Source organism: Oryctolagus cuniculus, chromosome 2 (assembly GCF_051225735.1).
Source record: "Oryctolagus cuniculus isolate XC-2025 breed Fujian yellow rabbit chromosome 2, ASM5122573v1, whole genome shotgun sequence".
Lineage (NCBI taxonomy): Eukaryota > Metazoa > Chordata > Mammalia > Lagomorpha > Leporidae > Oryctolagus > Oryctolagus cuniculus.
Genome location: NC_142868.1, coordinates 21,910,503 through 21,930,344, shown reverse-complemented (window position 1 = coordinate 21,930,344; position 19,842 = coordinate 21,910,503). Strand labels below are relative to the sequence as shown.

The 19,842-nt window shown below is 45.4% G+C and overlaps 1 protein-coding gene and 1 long non-coding RNA gene across 7 annotated transcripts in view; one reads left to right on the top strand and one right to left on the bottom strand.

The window, feature by feature from the left end:
• STIM2 (stromal interaction molecule 2) overlaps window positions 1-18,798 on the bottom strand; it is a 176,565-nt gene extending 157,767 nt beyond the window's left edge. For 2 of the 4 annotated variants that reach the window (XM_002709383.6, XM_008274823.5), the window contains exon 1: window positions 18,278-18,798. In XM_002709383.6, the coding sequence (XP_002709429.4) occupies window positions 18,278-18,659 (382 nt within the window). In that variant the 5' untranslated portion in view covers window positions 18,660-18,798. Of the gene's footprint in view, window positions 1-17,505; window positions 18,050-18,277 lie in introns of those variants that run through there. The other 2 variants (XM_070068117.2, XM_070068118.2) reach the window with 1 other exon arrangement.
• Window positions 18,799-19,044: 246 nt separating this feature from the next.
• LOC149127703 (uncharacterized) overlaps window positions 19,045-19,842 on the top strand; it is a 58,211-nt gene continuing 57,413 nt past the window's right edge. Inside the window, exon 1 of one of the 3 annotated variants that reach the window (XR_016229837.1) lies at window positions 19,045-19,621. This is a non-coding gene — a long non-coding RNA (uncharacterized LOC149127703). The remainder of the gene's footprint in view (window positions 19,622-19,842) is intronic. The other 2 variants (XR_016229838.1, XR_016229839.1) reach the window with 2 other exon arrangements.

Genomic DNA, 19,842 nt, shown 5'->3' with positions numbered 1-19,842 from the left:
GTCCTTGGGACCCTGAACCCACATAGGAGACCTGAAGAAGCTCCTGGCTTCAGCCTGGCTCAGCCTTGCCATTGCAGCCATTGAGGAGTGAACCAGCAGACGACAATCCTTCTCTGTCTCTCCTTCTCTAACTCTGCCTGCCAAATAAATAAATAACCCCTCAATAAAAAAAAAAAAAAAAAAAAAAAAAGGCCCATGTCCTGGGGCAGATATTTAGAACAGTCTTTAAGTCACTGCTTGGGACACCCCTATCCCACACAGGAGTGACTGTGTCCAGACTACTCCACTTCCAATTCAGCTCCCTGCGAATGAGCAGCCTGGGAGACAGAGGACAGCTCAAGTTCTGGGTCTCTGCCAACCATGTGGGGAGACGCAGACTGAGTTCCACACTCCCGGCTTCAATTTCACCCACCCCTGGTTGTTCCAGACATCTGGGCAGTGAAGCAGCAAATTAAAGACCTATCTCTTTGATTTTCAAATAAAATGAAAATAAATTAAAAAAAAATTTTGAGTACCTGGAGCTCCAACACCAGCTCTAACTCCTGACTTCAGCTTCCTGCTAACGCAGACGATGGGTGGGAGCACTGAAGGCTCAAACTAATTGGGCTCCTTCCATCACGTGCGAGACCTGGGCTGAGTTCTTAACCTCCAGAGTCAGTCCAGCCCTACCCCAGCAGTTGCTGCTGTTTGGGGAGTGGACCAGTGAATGGGAGCTCTCTGTAGCCCCAGTCCGCCAGCCCTTGTGATTCCTCTGCCTCTCAAATACCTCCATCAGAAAAATAATTTTTTTACATCATAAATCCTCAATTGTAATAAAAGGATGATAAATGGAAGTTAACTTTTCTTACTAATTCATAACCTGCAGATGATTCTTTACTATGTTTTTTTTTAGCAGATATAAATAAGGGCTTTTTGTGTGACTATAGACTCTGTGAAGTGCATTTTCCCCAAAAGACCTTAGTTTTTGAATTTCATATTTTACTAGGTTAAGATTTATCAGGAACATTTCCATCATGATTAGGAAAGACTATCTATAAACATACTATGTCTTGCTTTGGAATTTGTCTTTAACTAAAAACAGCTGCTGTTTATCTACAAATCTTGAAAACTGAATACAAAGACTTACTTATCTTATTATCCTTTCATTCCTGAGCAAAGTCTATTCTCATTTTGTAACATTATAAATTAGAGGCCTGGAATATCCTAACAGCTCTCTATTCCTTTACTACTCTACTGATGAAGAAAAAAAATCCTAATTATTGAGTTCAATATTCACAGCTTACAATGACTCTATCACGATTGTCAGTCACCTCTCTGAAAACAAATTTTAAAGACTTCAAAACAAAACACAATTCTCAGCACACTATAAAAGCTACTGGATAATTCTATAAACAAATTTGAACAATTTATCATACATTACTCATAAATTTGATTAAATTCAGAGGACCAGTATACTTGCAAGTTTCTCTAAGATATTAAGTAGACCCAATAATGCGGCCAACACTATGGTGTAGCGGTAAGCCTGCAGTGCCAGCATTCCATATGGGCACCAGTTCAAGTCCCAGCTGCTCCACTTGTGATCCAGGTCTCTGCTACAGCCTGGGAAACAGTAGAAGATGGTCCAAGGGCCCCTACACTCTTGTGGAAGACCTAGAAGAAGCTCCTGTTCCTGGTTTCAGATCAGATCAGGTCTGGCCACTGTGGCCATTTGGGGAGTGAACCAGCAAGTGCAAGACTTCTGTCTCTTTTCCTTTGCCTCTCTGTAACTCTGCCTTTCAAATAAATAAATAAATCTTAAAAAAAAAAAATAGACCCCATAAAACAGTATCGTGGGCAGGGAAGGATGTGCTTTGGCGTAGCAGGTAAAGCCATTGCCTGCAGTGCAGCCATCCCATACAGGCACCGATCTGTGTCCTGGCTGCTCCACATGCAGTAGAGGCTGGCCCGTTATTTGGGCCCCCGCACCCTCGGGGGAGACCCAAATGAAGCTGCTTTCTCCTGGCTCCCACCTGGTCCAGCACTGGCAGTTGCAGCCATCTGGGGAGTGAACCAGTGAGTGGAAAATTCCTCTCTCTGTTTCTTCCTAACTCTTTCAAAGTAAATAAACAAATTTTTTTTAAAAAGATTTACTTATTTACTTAAAAGGCAGAGTTACAGAGTGAGAGAAAAAGAGGCAAAGAGACCTTCCATTCACTGGTTCACTCCCCAAATAGCCATAACAGCTGGAGCTGGGCAGGTCTGAAGCCGGGAGCCAGGAGCTTCAAAGGAGTCCGTCACATGGGTGCAGTGGTCCAAGCACTTGGGTAGAGCTAGACCAGGAAGCAGAGCAGCCAGGACCGAACCAGAGCCCACGTGGGACGCCGGCGTCACAGGAAGCGGCTCTACCCACCATGCCACAACACCAGCCCCAACAAATAAAAATGTTTAAAAAGAGAAAAGCTGTTATATAGCATATAGCAAAAACACAGGACACGGAGTTCATCCATCTGGGTTCTCTCTAATCCTAGTGCAATCATACTAAGTTAAAGTTTAGAAGATATGCACATGCTTTGTTTGTATAAGACAGAGATTGATCATTGTGACTTGTATAACTGATACTATAAACGAATAAAAAGATTAATAAAACCAATATGCCATTCAGCTTCAATTAAAGGAGTCTCGAAACTACACCGGTATCAGTGGTAATTATAAAATGAGGAAGCTGAGAGTTTGTTCTAAGCTCATATACTGTACATAGCAACATTACAACTGCAGAACAAATAGCCAGAACATTAAAAGTGAAATCGTGAGAGCAGACTTAATTAGTTTAGTTTTCTACTATTTCTACAGCACCTATATTAAAAAAAAAAAACTGCCCAGAACATAGCAGACAAACAGTCATGAATAAATAAACTCCCCAACTAAACAGCACAATGTAACCTCACAGTTGTTGCCTAACACTGACATTACTCCTTCTAGCTTCACATTAACCCTACTTTTTAAATAGTTTTTGAAGTTTATGAGACTTCAAGCTGAATAAAATGATGGCCTTTTAAGTAAGCATTTTAATTACTTGCAACTCTATCAAAAGATGTGAGATTACTGAAGTAAAGGGGAGTTTGTGACTAAAACCAAATGAGCAATCCAGAAGAGGACTTTTTAAAAAAAAAATGTGAAAATATGAAATGAAAATATGGGTTTATTCTGTTGTAAAAATCCTGAAATCCATTCAGTTTTTTCATGTTGTGCATTTTGTACAAATTTTTTGAAGACCTCTTATATCCACCCTAACTGCTCAGGTTACGTAAATGAAGAACTGAAAGTTGATCCTATCGTATTTTTCTACTAGAAGTCAGCAGTCACAAAGATGTGTCACAGTTCTTCCTCAAACTCAAAGTAGTTAATACACAAACAATTTTTAAATGCCAATAAGGACATCTTAGGGAAGAACAGATGTCAATGATTAAGTCACATGATATTCCAGACTAACTCTCGTCTATTTTAAAGTTGGATACACTATGACAAAGTAGTACTTATAAACCATTAATCACTATACACATCTAAGCTATAAACAACTACAACAGATTACAAAACAAACCTTCAATCAAGAAGTATTTATGGGGGCCAGCACTGTGGCGCAGTGGGTTAAAACCCTGGCCTGAAGTGCCAGCATCCATATGGTGCCAGTTCTAGTCCCAGCTGCTCTTCTTCCAATCCAGCTCTCTGCTATGGCCTGGGAAAGCAGTAGAAGATGGCCCAAGTCCTTAGGCCGCTGCACAAACATGGGAGACCTGGAAGAAGCTCCTGGCTCCCAGCTTCAGATTGGCACAGCTCCGGCCATTGTGGCCATCTGGGGAGTGAACCAGCGGATGGAAGACCTCTCTTTCTGTGTCTCTACCTCTCTCTGTAACTGTCTTTCAAATAAATAAAATAAATCTTTAAAATAAAAAAAACAAGTATTGATGATGCTTGGTAAACTTTGAAAAGAAAGATACAATGATGACAATGATGGATACATCAAGCAAGTAAAAAAGAAAAAAACCTGTCACAATATAAGTAGACCTAACTAGTTGGAATTGCAGTAAGAAAGGTATGAACAACCTGTTAAGAAAATTCTAAAGTTTAAAAAGTTACAACTTATTAAGGATAACTGGATAACTTGAGGTTTTTTTTAATGTTTATCATTTTTTTATTTATTTGAAAGTCAAAATGACAGAGAGATATCTTCCACCCACTGGTACACTTCTCTGAATGTCCACTACCATCAAGCCTGGGCCAGGATGAAGCCAAGAGTCAGGAACTCCATCTGTGTCTCCCACATAGGTGGCAGAGAACCAAGTACTTGGACCACCATCTACTGCCTCACAGGCACATTAAAGAAAGCTCAATCAGAAGCAAATATGGGACTTCATCTCAGGCACTCTGATACAGAACCTGAGCATCCCAAGCAGCAGCCCACCCCAAATCCACAATGCCCACCTCAATTGAGGATAACTTCAAAAAAACTTTACAAGACCAGGAGCCACATCAAACTCTTCCCATCACTACATCTCCCAACTTGTGTACAACCTGGGTGAACACAGAATATTCTCGACAAGTATTTACCGACTCAACGAACAAACTTTTGGAATGGACCTAGACGCAGAGGGTGTGCTAGAATGAAAGGAATAAGAAGCAAAGGAATAAAGGAGGAAATCAGGTGTGTAGCCTAATTTTGCTGAGGTATACTTGTGCTATGCAGATGATCAGCAAGAGTTTTTCTCCACTATGAAATTCACAGGAAGTTTAGATTTAATTGCCATTAATCGGAAATACTAAAAGTTTTATTAAAAGAAATAGAGTATAAGACAGTACAAGGTAAGTTACAAAATGACTGCCTCCTCTAGCCCAGAGGATTTAGTTAAGTGTTATTGTGGAGCAATGAGAATAGTACAAAAAAGAGGAAACAGTCAAACATAAATCAAAAATTTCTGTTTGGCAGACTGGAAAAATGGTACAGGAAACAGGTATTCTGGCACACTGGGCTAAAGCCTGCTTGGAAAGCCTTCAACCCTGGGTTAAGTCCCACCTCCACTCCCAAATCAGCTTCCTGCTCATGTGCACCTGAGATTCAGCACATGGTGGCTCATGCACTTGGATCCCTGCCACCCATGCGAGAGCCCTCAGAGTTCCTAGCTCCTGGTTTTGTCCAGACCCAGCTCCGGCTGTTGGGACATTTGGGGAGTGAACTAGTATCAACAGATATCTCTTCCTCTCAAATAAATTTAACTTTAAAAAAAAATACAGGGGCCAGCACTGTGGTGCAGCAGATTAAAGCCCCAGCCTGCAGCACCAGCATCCCGGGTGCCGGTTGGACTCCTGGATGCTCCTCGATCCGATCCAGCTGCTGTGGCCTGGGAAAGCAGTAGAAGATGGCCCAAGTCCCTGGGCCCCTGCACCCGCATGGGAGACCCGGAAGGAGCTCCTGGCTTCAGATCAGCTCAGCTCTGGCTGTTGCGGTTATTTGGGGAGCAAACCAGCGGAATGGAAGACCTCTCTCTCTGGCTCTACCTCTCTCTCTAACTCTTTCAAAAAAGGGAGGCGGGGAGGGGAGGAAAGGAGACAGCAAGGAAGGCAGGCAGGCAGGCAGGCAGGAAGAAACGTAAAGTGAAAGTAAAAAGCTAGCTAAAGGGGAAAGTCAGACAAGAACTTTTATTGAGCATTCCTTCCCAAACACTTCAAATACACTATTCTATTTAAATCTTTTTAACAACCCTATGAGATAGTTACTTTCATTTCACAAGTGAAGTCAAAAGGATCAAGATATTTCTTCAGATCCAATTAATTCTGTATCATTTCCTCCACTCTTCCTTCCTAAAAGAACTTCCACTTTGTTCAAATATGGGACAAGGTTCTCAGAAGATGAGCCCCAGTGACCAGGCCTAGGAGGATAAAGGTGTTCTAAGCAAGGGACTCTATTTCCACTGGGCAACAACCCAAGTGGGAACATGACATGGGAAGAAACATGATGTTGCAGGCTTCTGGAAAAGATTGTCCCACCTACATTAGCATCATGGGAATCATTAGAAATGTTGGGAACAATCCAAGACCTTGATTCCACTCCTGCTTCCCAGCCCATCTATGTGTCAAATCAATTCTAATTCCAAAGTGCTGGTTGAGTGCCAGCTGCTCTACTTCCATTCCAGCTTCCTGCTAATGACCTGAGAAAAGCAGCAGCAAATGGCCCCAGTGTCTGGGCCACTGCCAACAACATGGGAGACACAGATGAAGCTCCTGGATCCTGGCTTCAGCCTGACCCAGCCTGCATCTGGATCAGGGTGCCTGGGTCAAGTTTCAGTTCTGCTTCTGATTTCAGCTTCCAGCTAATGTGCACCCTGGGAAGCAGCAGGTGATGGTTCAAGTCCTTGGGTCTCTGCCACCCATGTGGGAGATGTGGATTGAGTTCAGGCTTCTGGCTTCAACCTAGTCCTACCTTAGCGGTTACAGGCATATGAGAAGTGAACGTGCAGATGGAAGATCTCTATGTCTGTCACTCTGCCTTTCAAATAAAAATAAATTCTAAAAAGTATATAGATAGATAGATGAGTATAACTTGATGACTGATGTATATATTGGGAAATATTTATCACAATCAAACAATTAACATATCCATTATTTTATATCTTTTTTTGTGGGGGGGAGACATTGTAAGAACTTATCCTCTTAGTAAATCTCAAGTATTCCGTACTGGTAACCCCAGTCACATTCTCGCAGACGATATCTCTTAAAACTGAAGCTTTGTAGAGCCAACCCTGGGACAGCAGGTTAAGATGCCACGTTGGCCGGCGCCGCAGCTCACTAGGCTAAACCTCCGCCTGCAGCGCCGGTACTCCAGATTCTGGTACTCCGGATTCTTGTCCCAGTTGGGGCGCCGGTTCTGTCCTGGTTGCCCCTCTTCCAGGCCAGCTCTCTGTGGCCAGGGAGTGCAGTGGAGGATGGCCCAGGTGCTTGGGCCCTGCACCCATATGGGAGACCAGGAGGAAGCCCCTAGGTCCTGGCTTCGGATCAGTGCAGCACACCAGCTGTAGTGGCCATTTGGGGGGTGAACCAATGGAAGGAAGACCTTTCTCTCTGTCTCTCTCTCTAACTCTGCCTGTCAAAAAAAAATTTTTTTAATTTTAAAATATTTAAAAAAACAGATGCCACCTGCAGTGCCGGCATCCCATATGGGGATTGGTTCATGTCCAGGCTGCTCTACTTCCAATCCAGCTTCCTGCTAATGTGCCTGGGAAAACACCAGATGACCCAAGTCCTTGGGCTCCTACACTCACGTGGGAGACCCAGAAGAAGCTCCTGGCTTCAGCCTGGCCCAGCCCAGGCAGCTGTGGCCATTTGGGGAGTGAACCACGGGATGGAAGATCTGCCTCCCAAATAAAATAAATCAATCTTTAAAAAATAAAAAAACTGGAGCTTTGTAACCCCAATCAACCTTTCCTCATACTTCCATCCTCCAGTCCCTGGTAACTACCACAATCTGTATCTATTTAAGTTTGACATTTTTAATTCTCCATAGCCAGACCTTGTAGTATGTGTCTCTCTGTATCTGGGTTATTTCACTTAGCATAACCTCCTCCAGGTCCATCCCATGTTGTCACTAATGGCATGATTTCCTTCTTTTTTCAAGGCTGCATAATATTCTATATGTGTATCTTTCAAATTTTCCTTATGTATTCATCCATCAACATTTAGGTTGTTTCCATATCTTGGCTATTGTAAATAATGCTGAAAAACACAGGAGAGCAGATGTCCCTAACATGTAATTTTAGTTAATGTAGCAACGCTGCCAGATAAGGTACTACAGTAGTGGCCTTTTGAAAAACAACATTTGGGACAGGGGCTGTGGCCCAGTAGGTTAATCCTCCGCCTGCAGTGCCGGCATCACATATGGGCACCAGCTCAAGTCCTGGCTGCCCCTCTTCCAATCCAGCTCTCTGCTATGGCCTGGGAAAGCAGTAGAAGATGGCCCAAGTGATTGAGCCCCTGCACCCACATGGGAGACCGGGAAGAAGCACCTGGCTCCTGGCTTCAGATTGGCATAGCTCCAGCCGTTGTGGCCATCCAGGGAGTGAACCAGCGGATAGAAGACCTTTTTCTCTATCTCTCCCAATCACTGTCTATAACTCTACCTCTAAAATAAATAAAATCTTTAAATAAAGGAATATTTTTATACTTTTTTTAGATTATGCAATCCACTCCTAGACAAGTTTCAGGTTTATATTGTTACTGTAACAATAAAAGTGGTCAGTTTCATCATCTTTTTAAAGAATTATTATTTTATTTAAGAGGCAGTTAGAGAGAGAGACACGCACACACACAGAGGTGTTCCATCTACTGGTTCATTCTCCAAATGGCCACAATGGCCGGAGCTGGGCTGACCCAAAGTCTGCCACCTGGGTGCAGGGACCCAAGCACTTGGGCCACATTCCACTGCTTTCCCATGCCATGAGCAGAGAGTTAGATCAGAAGAGAAGCAGCCAGGACACAAACCAGAGCCCATATGGGCCCGTTTCAGCATCCTAACAATCCAGTTCCTCACACAAAACTGACACAGAAAAAAAAATAACTAAACAATGTTGAAAATTACATGTTCATAGACAACATATTCATAGAGACTGACGTTTTCCCTTCCATCCTCTATAGCTCTTTTTCAGACCCACTATGATAGACACATCAAAGCAACTCAGGGGCTGGCTTGTGGCGCAGCGGGTTAAAGCCCTGGCCTGAAGCGCCAGCATTCCATATGGGCTGTGGTTCTAGTCCCAGCTGCTCCTCTTCTGATCCAGCTCTCTGCTGTGGCCTGGGATAGCAGTAGAAGATAGCCCAAGTCCTTGGGCCCCTGCACCCACATGGGAGATCCGGAAGAAGCTCCTGGCTCCTGATGGGCGCAGCGCCAGCCGTTGAGGCCATCTGGGGAGTGAACCAGAGGATGGAAGACCTTTCTTTCTGTCTCTACCTCTGTCTGTAACTCTTTCAAATAAATAGTTGTTTTTTTTTTTTTTTTTAAACGCAAACTCAAAAACAGCAACAGGGTGCCAGCAATGTGGTGCAGTGGGTCACACCCCTACTCCCGGGTACTCTGCTTCTAATCTGGCTCTCTGCTAACACTCCTAGGAAGGCAGAAGATGGTCCGAGTACCTGGGTGCCACCTACGTGAGGGCACCAGGAGGAATTTTCTGGTACCTACTTTTGGCCTGGCCCAGATTAGGCTATTACAATCATTTAGGGAGTAACCACACACAGATGGAATCAATCTCTCCCTCTGTCTTCCGCACAGTCTCCACCTCCATCTTACCTGTCCTCTCCTCGCTCTCTTTCAAACAAATAAATACATCTTTTGAAAAAACAGCAAGGAGAATCATTAACTGCAGTTGGATAAAGATTTAAAGTAAATTTTTATAATGTGGTATCCAGAAGAAAGAAATAGCAAGGATTAACAGAATACACATGATGTCAAAGTAGAAAGATGAGCTAAAGATAACAACAGTGAAAGACAGTGGGGAGGCCTGCACCGCGGCTCAGCAGGCTAATCCTCCACCTTGAGGCGCCAGCACACCGGGTTCTAGTCCCGGTCGGGGCACCGGATTCTTTCCTGGTTGCCCCTCTTCCAGGCCAGCTCTCTGCTATGGCCCGGGAATGCAGTGGAGGATGGCCCAAGTACTTGGGCCCTGCACCCCATGGGAAAATAGGAGAAGCACCTGGCTCCTGCCTTCGGATAGGCGCGGTGCGCCGGCTGCAGCGTGCTGGCCGCGGCTGCCATTGGAGGGTGAACCAACGGCAAAAGGAAGACCTTTCTCTCTGTCTCTCTCTCTCACTGTCCACTCTGCCTGTCAAAAAAAAAAAAAAAAAAGACAGTGGGGAAACGGGAAAAATGACAAATATGTCATTAATGGCAGGTCAGAAGTTTAGTGCTAGAGAAGAGGAATAAGAAGGCAGATTAAGAGTATCTAGTTACTCAATGTCAGATGTTTCCAAAAAGGGAAGAGAAACAGTAGCAGAAAGAAGACATAATAGCTAAAATATGGACCTGTGAAGCTCACAGTATATGAATTAGAAAAAAACAATTTTGAATAAGGATTTAAATTTTTTTTTTTTTTTTTTTTTTTTTTTTTGACAGGCAGAGTGGACAGTGAGAGAGAGACAGAGAGAGAAAGGTCTTCCTTTTTGCCGTTGGTTCACCCTCCAATGGCCGCCGCTGCAGCCGGCGCACCGCGCTGATCCTGGCAGGAGCCAGGAGCCAGGTGCTTTTCCTGGTCTCCCATGGGGTGCAGGGCCCAAGCACCTGGGCCATCCTCCACTGCACTCCCTGGCCATAGCAGAGAGCTGGCCTGGAAGAGGGGCAACCGGGACAGAATCCGGCGCCCCAACCGGGACTCGAACCCGGTGTGCCGGCACCGCAAGGTGGAGGATTAGCCTATTGAGCCACGGCGCCGGCTCAGGATTTAAATTTTTAAAAAACTGTTCTTACTTATGGAGAAGCTGCAAACCACTAGTTTGTGAATAAATTGTTTAGTATTTTTAATCACAAATATTTACTTCAAGAATTTTTAAAATTAAAAACTCAGCACTTAATTCAGTAAAATAGTTTTGGAAATACTTACATGCCACATAATGACATGCTCAAGAAGATCAGAGAGTGATGGAGAAACACAGTGAACTGACTACAGGAAATAAAGGTCAACTGCACACAGGCCAAGATCCATGAGCACACAATAGAGACCCATTTCTATGCAAAAAGACACTTGGACAGATACAGCACTTGGGTTCCAAGATGAAGCCCAAGTAACCAAGTCAATTGTTCTCACCAGGTGTTGCAGCTCCCTGGGAGGAAGGCGGGGATGATTTTTAAGAAGCCACTGAACAGCCCCATCAAACAGTGTACAGCTGCTCTTAGCCCTAATTCTGAAGTGTCTTCACTTTAAACAGAAAGACTATCAAAGTCTCAAGGCACAGAAATTACTCTCAGAACCACTGCCATGGCAGCTATGCAGTATCACCTCAAGAGCTAAATGAAGTAAAGCCAGAAGCCAAATCAATCACTGGCCTGGGGCTCCCTGCACCCAAACTAGGGCTTTCCTAGTATTGAAGTTCCCTGAGGAGGAAATGTTCAGCCAAAGGAACACTAGCCAGAGAACAGACTTAGGAGAGAACCACCTTCAACTCAGTAACAATGAAACCAGTCAAGAAAAAAAAAAAAGTCCCTGAAAGGAGGATCAGAAATAATCAAGACTGACTGACTATTCAATATCTCCTGATATAAACATCTAGATGGGTAAGAGAACAAACCATCTAGGTTCGGCATCCAAAGTCATCATCTATAGGTCAAGCTTAAAACCTAAACAGGAATTAAATTCAAGAGTTAATTAATTATGAAACAAGTAATATGGCAGTACATGGAAATAGTTATTTGTAGCTATAAGCGAACAGTCCAACTCTGATTGGTTATACGACTACTTCAAACTGAAAGCAGTTCTCTTTCAGTAAGGAATAAGCACATTTTAAAACACAGAACACTAAAAGCTTTATACAGACACGTTATGGCAAATATATCACTTTTGGCTATCAAAATTTTATTTGGGGCCGGCACTGTCCCAGCTGTTCCACTTCTGAACCAGCTTCCTGCTAATGTGCCTTAGAAAGCTCCAGAAGATGGCCCACATGTGTGGGCCCCTGCTACCCAAGTTGAAGATCCAGATAAAGCTCCTGGATTCTGGCTTCAGGCTTCAGACTGGCCCAGTGTTGGCAGTTGTGGCCACATGGGGAATGAACCAAAGGATGGAAGAGATCTCTCTCTCTCTCTCTCTTTCTCACTTTGCTGCTCTGTCAAAATAAACAAACAAATCTTAAAAAAAAAAAAAAAAAAAAAAAAACAACCTACCTCAAATTCAAATCCTATCCTCCTCCAACTAACACTAACAGCCTCTTCTTATCCCTACCATTTTGCAGCCCATTATGGTGCTAATCAGTATATCCTACTACCTTTAGTTGCTTGTATAATGATGCATAAAAGTTAACAGTTAAGAAGGAAGTTTTAGGGCCCATGCCATGGTGTAGGTTAAGCCTCTGCCTGCAGTGCTGGCATCCTATATGGGCACTGGTTCAAGTCCCAGCTGCTCCACTTCCAACCCAACTCCGCGCGCCTGGGAAAGCAGTAGAGAATGGCCCAAGTACTTGGGCCCCTGAACCTACAGGGGAGATCCAGATGAAGCTCCTGGCTTCAGTTTGGCCCAGTCCCAGCCATTGCAGCCATTTGGGGAGTGAACCCCAGCAGATGGAAGGTCTCTCTCTCCTTCTCTCTCTGTATTTCTGCCCTTCAGATAAATAAATCTTAAAAAAAAAAAAAAATGAATGTAAGTTTTAAGGCTAGTTCTGTGGCACAGCCGCCATCCCACATCCAAGCCTCAGTAGAGTCCTGGCTGCCTGCTAATGCACCTGAGAAAGCAGCATTAAATGGCTCAAGTGCTTGGGCCCCTACTATCCACAAGGAAGACCTGGAAGGAGTTCTGGCCTGGCTTCAGCCTTGCCCAGTAGTAGCAGTTAGTCATCTGGGGAGACAACCAGTGGATAGTAGATCGAACTTGCCCTCTCTCCCCTTCTCTGTCAGTCTGTTTCTCAAATAAATGAAACACACCTTTAAAAAAAAAAAAAAAAAAAAAGGAAAAGAATTGAAGCTTTGGAGTTAGAGACTTAGATCAGCATGGAACTCTGCTACTTGCGGGTTGTGACCTTGGGCAAGTTACTGCACCAGTTTTCTCATCAATTACATGAAGACAAGGGCAGTTATCTAATGGAGTTGTCTCAGAATCAAAGCACTGAGGAACAGCGCCATGGCACAATAGGTTAAACACCTGCGCCGCCGGCATCCCATATGGGTGCCGGTTCTAGTCCTGGTTGCTCCGCTTCCAATCCAGCTCTCTGCTATGGCTCGGAAAAGCAGTAGAGGATGGCCCAAGTCCTTGGGCCCCTGCACCCGCATGGGAGACCCGGAAGAAGCACCTGGCTCCTGGCTTCAGATCAGCGCAGTTCCAGCCATTGCGGCCATTTAGAGAGTGAACCAACGGAAGGAAGACCTTTCTGTCTGTCTCTCCCTCTCGCAGTCTGTAACTCTACCTCTCAAATACAATAAATAAAATCTTAAAAAAAAAAAAAAAGGCACTGATGTGCAGAAAGCGAATAGTACAATAGTGACACCCAGTAAAAGGTTAATAAATACACTTAGTACCTAACCCACACCACTCTGATGCCTAAGGAGCAGACCCATGCACCTCTTTTGTAATATTTTCCAGTCTTAGTATGTGGCCTTTCGCGTGTGCTTAGTAACTGCTTGGCTGATGAAGCTTGATCAACTGAAAAGCAATCTCCTAGGCAGATCTTAAGGTAAGGCACAACCTCTACTGAATGGCAAAAATGGCTTGCTGATGATTTATAACCAGTTTACACTTGAACACTTACAGAAATATAAGTTATTTTGAATGTACTCACTCCATATTATCACCAATGACTAGGCCAGTATCCAAAATGCTTGATCTACCCACTCAAAAGAAAAGTATACATTCATCTAAAAGCATAAAGTACAAAGGAGGCCTTCACCAAATTAAAGAATTCTTTGTGGTTCCTTCTTTTCCATAAAATTCAGCTAAATCTTGCACTCACTTTGCCAACTGGTCCTCTAAGTCATTCCTGGGCCATGAGATTCCCAACAGGGACCAATCAGTTCTGCCATGGTATCCTCAAGAACAGCAAGGGATACAAGGTTTCCAGACCCTTAAGACTGTCACTAATTCTTTGGGGCCCGCGCTGTGGCGACGTGGTTAAGGTCACCGCCTGTAGTGCCAGCATTCGATATGGGCACCCGTTTGAGTCCTAGCTGCTCCACTTCCGATCCAGCTCCCTGCTATGGCCTGGAAAAGCAGTAGAAGATGGCTCGAATCCTTGGGCCCCTGCACCCGCGTGGGAGACCCAGAAGAGGCTCGGCTCGGCTCCAGACACTGAGGCCAATTAGGGAGTGAACCAGCGGATGGAAGACTTTCTTTCTCTCTCTCTGCCTCTCCTTCTCTCTCTGTGTAACTCTGCCTTTCAAATAAATAAATAAATCTTTAAAAAAAAAAAAAAAAAGATTGCCACTAACTCTTGAATGTTCAAGAAAGACAAGATCAAATGCATACAAGCAAATTCTTTAGTCCTGTAGTTGGCGCCTGCAATACAGTTACAGCTGAGGCCAAACACTGCTGAAGAAAAGGACTGCTGCTAACTAATACAGAGGAGGAAAATACAACACAGCAAGACTACTGACAGAAAGCCTGACGGAATCGTAAGGCAAATTCAGAAAGAGCAACTTCACAAAAGGAAGAACAAAGGTATCCAATACTATGTGAAATACACTGTGAATTTAACTATTGTCACAACATAAACATTAACATATGTGAATCCACTGTAAAAATATCACGGCAACTTAAATAGGCAATACACACGCCAACTGCTAATTATATAGTAAGGTAACAACGCTCACTGGGTAAATGTTAGGAACACAAAATGAGATAATTAAATCTTCCGCTTAAGACTTTTCCAATAACCATCATGCTAATTTGAGATGGTTCCATCTAAAATTAGGAAAGCCCACAACACAAATGTATTTACACTATTAGGTAAAGTGGTCCTTCCAAATGGTATTATACTTTGAATTAAGAATATTTAAAACTTTCATTGAGGTTTTTTTTTTTTTTTTTTTTTGACAGGCAGAGTGGACAGTGAGAGACAGACAGAAAGGTCTTCCTTTTTGCCGTTGGTTCACCCTCCAATGGCCGCCGCGGCCGGCGCGCTGCGGCCCGCGCACCGCACTGATCCGAAGGCAGGAGCCAGGTGCTTTCTCCTGGTCTCCCATGGGGTGCAGGGCCCATGCACTTGGGCCATCATCCACTGCACTCCCTGGCCACAACAGAGAGCTGGCCTGGAAGAGGGGCAACCGGGACAGAATCCGGCGCCCCGACCGGGACTAGAACCCGGTGTGCCGGCGCCGCAGGGTGAAGGATTAGCCTAGTGAGCCGCGGCGCCGGCCCTACATTGAGATTTTAATACTTACAAGAGCTATGCTTTAAAATATGCATTTTTATATTTTGAATAAGATACCAAATAAGTGAAATGCTATAGTTAAGATAAAACTTTTATATAGCTGCTCAAAAATCTTACTTCAATGACAAGAATGACAGAAGCAAGTATTTCCAGTTAAAATTTATTTTTAGAAATTATGAAACAATTACATGCAACAAGAAAAGTAATGCTTCAATTATTTTGTATAATTTATCACAATAAAATTTCATACAGTCACTTCCCCTTCATAAACTATTTCTCAGGGACCATCTCTGGATGAGATCAATCACTCCCCTCTAGGATCAATTCACTGGTTCTAAATTTGTTAGGCAAAAAAAAAAAAAAAGGAAAGTTTTCAATTATTAAATCACTGCTTAAGAATATAATCAGCAAGCTCAGTCACCAATCCCTAAAAAATATGTAATTTAAATCCTTACTACATAACATTACAAATACTGGGTCCACATGACCAAAAACAGTTACACATTGAATTCTGAAAAAGCAAAACAAAAGAAGGAAAAGAAAATACAATTCTACGTTCATTATGATGATGAATCTTTATTTCCACGTCTTGCTACCACTTTTCTCTATAAGAACACTTGGTTTGCTCAAATCTAAGCACAGGCAAAACACACTAAACCCCTAAAGAAAACCGCTGAGAGCCAAACTTTAGTGGAGAAGAATGTTTTCTACGTTTTTTATAAGGTGCAAACTTTTAGAAAGTTTCTAAAGTTAAGTATTTAAAATATAATCTGGAGAGAAAAATAGAAGAATGATTGTGGATGTCATTTTACAGAGCTCTTAAGAATTCTGACAGTTACATGGCAACCTTAATTAGGAGACACAGAGGACCGTTCTCTCAGAATTCTTTCAAGAATTTTCAATTTTCAAAAGTCACATGAGGCTTAGGTCTGTTATCACAGATGCTCTACTCCATCTATGACACTGCAGAATTTTCCCAAGTTTGGTCTACATTTCTGCTTTCTGAAGTGTACAACAGCACTAGTAAGTTATGGTCTGAGCTTAGCACAACGTTTACAAATTGAGCCATAAAAGCACTGTTCACACAAGCTTAATTGGAAAGGAGCCCTACAGAACCATATACTACAAGCAAAATTTTCAGGATATTCTAACTTCACTATGTATTTTCAATTTACCTTTTTCAAGATGCTGTGCTGCTGACTATATTTATGTAAACATCAAGGTTACTGCAATTTGTACACTGTGTAGTTTTATGACCTTACACTTTAAATAAAAGTTTTAATTTGTTAAAAAAAAAAGCAATGCTGCTGGAAGAGTAAGAGCATCAGAAGTAATCCCAGGTGGTGACGGTGGTGGTGGTGATGGTGGTGGTAACTCACTTTACAAACTACAGCATTCTCATGTGATCGATCACTTTAGATCCAGTGAGATTCATCCTTTTTCACAATACCATAAAACAGATAAATGTTAAAGCCTTAAAACAATGGAAATAGCTTAGCTTATTGAAGTTCTGAAATAGTATCAAATATATTTGTTAGTGGTCAATAAATACTAAATTTTGCAAATCATTGACCCTTCTACCAGTTATATTTTGATAAAGCCAATTATCTATTAATCAAAATTTTCTGCTAGAGAAATTAAGCCACAGTCCTAATGCTTCTAGAAGCCAAAATACTTCTGCTCCCCCTGCCCCCTACTCATGCATAAGGCATTAAACTTGCAGTTAAAGATCTCATCTCACCACTTTCCTGATAATCCCTATTTTTCATTATATTGTTATTTGCCACATTTTCTTTAGAAAAGAGTATCAAGCATACAGCTAACTAGCCAATCTATCTATCCTCCTACTCAAGTTACAATCTGCTCCTAATACTGATTTTACTGCAATTATTTTATCCAAATCTTCCAGTGATAGGTTTTGCTGTTTCAACTTCTTCAGTGGGGCTTTGACATGTTTCAAGGCAAAGTTAAATACACTGATGATTATGTTCTTACCCTACAACTTCCAATTGCTTGACCAAGTCTACCAACATCCGTCTACTTTCTAGAAGAATACTCTAGTCATGGAACCTAGACTATGGCACCTCTGCTCTAAGAATACGGCTCCAGAGTACTGCTCAGAGCAGCTGTTAACTTCCAGACGCCTGCTGGACTATCACTTTGGTTAATTAATGAAAATCATCTTGTTCCACTTTCTCCTTTATAATATTTCAATTAATGCAGAAAACCGGCAGATCTACTTTTAAAAATAATAACATACGACTCGTAAGAGGGGAAAAAACAATCAGCATTACTTTAGCTCCACTTCTTTTCCCAAAGAAATGATCTCAGGATCCTTACAGTATTACTTAAACCACAACAGATCTGTTGTACAAGACACTGGAAGGCTTTTGGAGGATACAGTCTTCTACTTAATCTTACCAAAACATGTTTGCAAGTTTTCAGTAATTGCCAGAACGTTCTATAGTCCAAAAGGTGCCGGTGCGGTGGATCAGAATCGTGCTGCTCATACACAGACCCCGAAGATCCTGCACTCACTCTACGCTGGGTGCATTTCTGGTCACCTGTGAGCTTTCCGCACCCCCTGTCACCAGGGATGCTCCCACCAGCAAAGACGTTCCATCATGTAGAGGGGCCTCCCTGCACCCCTCCACACGCACACACACTCGACCCAGACGTGTATGCACACAAACACGGGACCATGAATACCACTAGGTTTCATGGCTCTCAAAGAATCCTCCTGAGCAGCCTCCCCTGGGACGCTGTGCTCCGAGCGGCTGAGACTCGCCGCCCGCTGCCTTTGCAAAAGCAGCAACCAGAGGCAGACTCACTACCGCATTGCTGCTGCTGCTGCTGCTGCTGCTGCTGACTTTTCTAGCAGCGTCCGGGGGACAACAATCAGCCCCGTCTCCTGCAGACCCTGATGGCTCTGCTGCAGCACGAAAGAGAAACCGCCGCAGTGCTCAGATCGGAAGACCAGGGAGCCCGACTGAAGGGCGGGGAAGCCCGGCGCCGCGGAGAGCCCAGGTCGAGGGCGGGGTGTCCGTCCGGGTAGAAAGGGAAGGCGTCCGGAGCGCAGGGGACCGCGACCGCGCAGCGGCCGTCCGACAGCGCCTGCCGGCCGGGACGCGGACCCTTCCCGGAGTGGGGGGTGGGGGTCCCGGGCCGCGCACGCCGCCCCCCAGGCCCTCACCTGTCATGAGCGCCGGGCTCTCGCCCGCCGCCGCAGAGGAAGAGGAGGCTCCTGCCCCGGCAGAGCCCGACGCCCGCCGCCCGCGGAGGTGCCTCGGCCCCAGCTCGCATCCGTCCGCCGCTCCGGCCACCAGCAGCCCGAGCAAGAGCAGCGCAGCCCAGCGCCGCCGCCGCCGCAGCCAGCCCGAGGCCGAGCCGGGAGTCGCGGCGGGATGAGGGCGCGGAAGAGGAGCGGCCGCCCCGACCGCCGGCCACTCGCCCGCTCCGTGAGGCGCCGCCGCCGGCGACTCCTCGGGCCGCCCCCGCTGCGGGCTCCTGCCGGGCGCCAGCCTGGTCCCCTCGGCACCGGCGGCCTCTGGAGCTCGGGTCCCAGCTACGTTCATTGGTTCCGGTTATTTAAAAAAAAAAAAAAAAAAAGGTGGGGGGCAGAAAGGTACGGCGTCTTCAGGCCGTGCGCGACACCGGCGCTGCTGCCGCGGCGACACCGAGATCCGCTGCTCTGGCGCCGCCAAACCCCGGCTCCAGCGCCCGCGCCGCCGCCGCCGCCGCCGCCGCCGCCGCGGCGCATCCCCCCGCCCCCTCCGGCCCGCGCTCGCCGTAGTACCACGCTCGGCCGGGACGCCTCCCTCCCCTCACACATTCGCTCGCATACCAATCCCCCGCCTCCCTCGGCGCCGCCACGGCGCAGGCGCGGCGCTGCAGCGCGGCGCGTGCGCGGCGCCAGCCCCGCCCCCAGGGGGGCGTTCCCGGACAGGCGGGCGCGCCCCGGGCTGGTTTCTATAACGCTTCGAGGAAGCGCCGGGGCAGGGGCGACTGGGGAGGAGGAGGCCATGTCCCCCTGCCCTCTCCTCGCCTCGACGCGATCAGGGGTGGGAGGGCAGCGAGGGGGCGGGGAGTCGAGTCGGGACTTCCCAGATCCTCGGGACGCGTCACGTCCTTGTAGACGGCTGCAAACAGTGCGTGGGTCCGGGGACTGTTGTCGTCGGAAACAGCGGCGTCTCCAGAGTTTCAGTCTAGTTGGGGGTTACCAGTGGCTGTGAAGACGTGGAGGCTTATGTACTTGCCCAGTATTTAACAGGGCGCTTGCTGCGGGCCAGTATGCCAGGCTTTAACTAAGCAGGTGGCAGACCTACGCATCGTAGCTCTGGGATCCGGGTGACTCTCCCCATTCTACAAGAGGAAAGGAACACAGATGTTCAGGAACTTGTCCCCAGGGCCCCACCGCCAATAAACCGGGAGACGGCCCACATCTAGTAGCCGCTGGATGGAGATGGTGAAGACCTGAAGCCATCGTCACCTCCCCAACCCTGAGTCTTGGCTGTTCTGAACCCACTGCCAGGAGGAGGTTGGTGCAGACGCGGCTTAGGGTTGCTTGCCTGGGATGAAAGTTCCGTGAACCAGGTCTTTGTGCTGCAGGTCCTGCCTATTTGGTTTGAAGTAGATAGAACCAGCACCATTCTCAGGCAAACTTGTTGCCAACACATTTTTCAGGCCACCTCCTTCGAAATATAGAAAGTGTTGAGTATACGCTCACTGTAAATTTAAAGCCCTGTGAATTAACACACA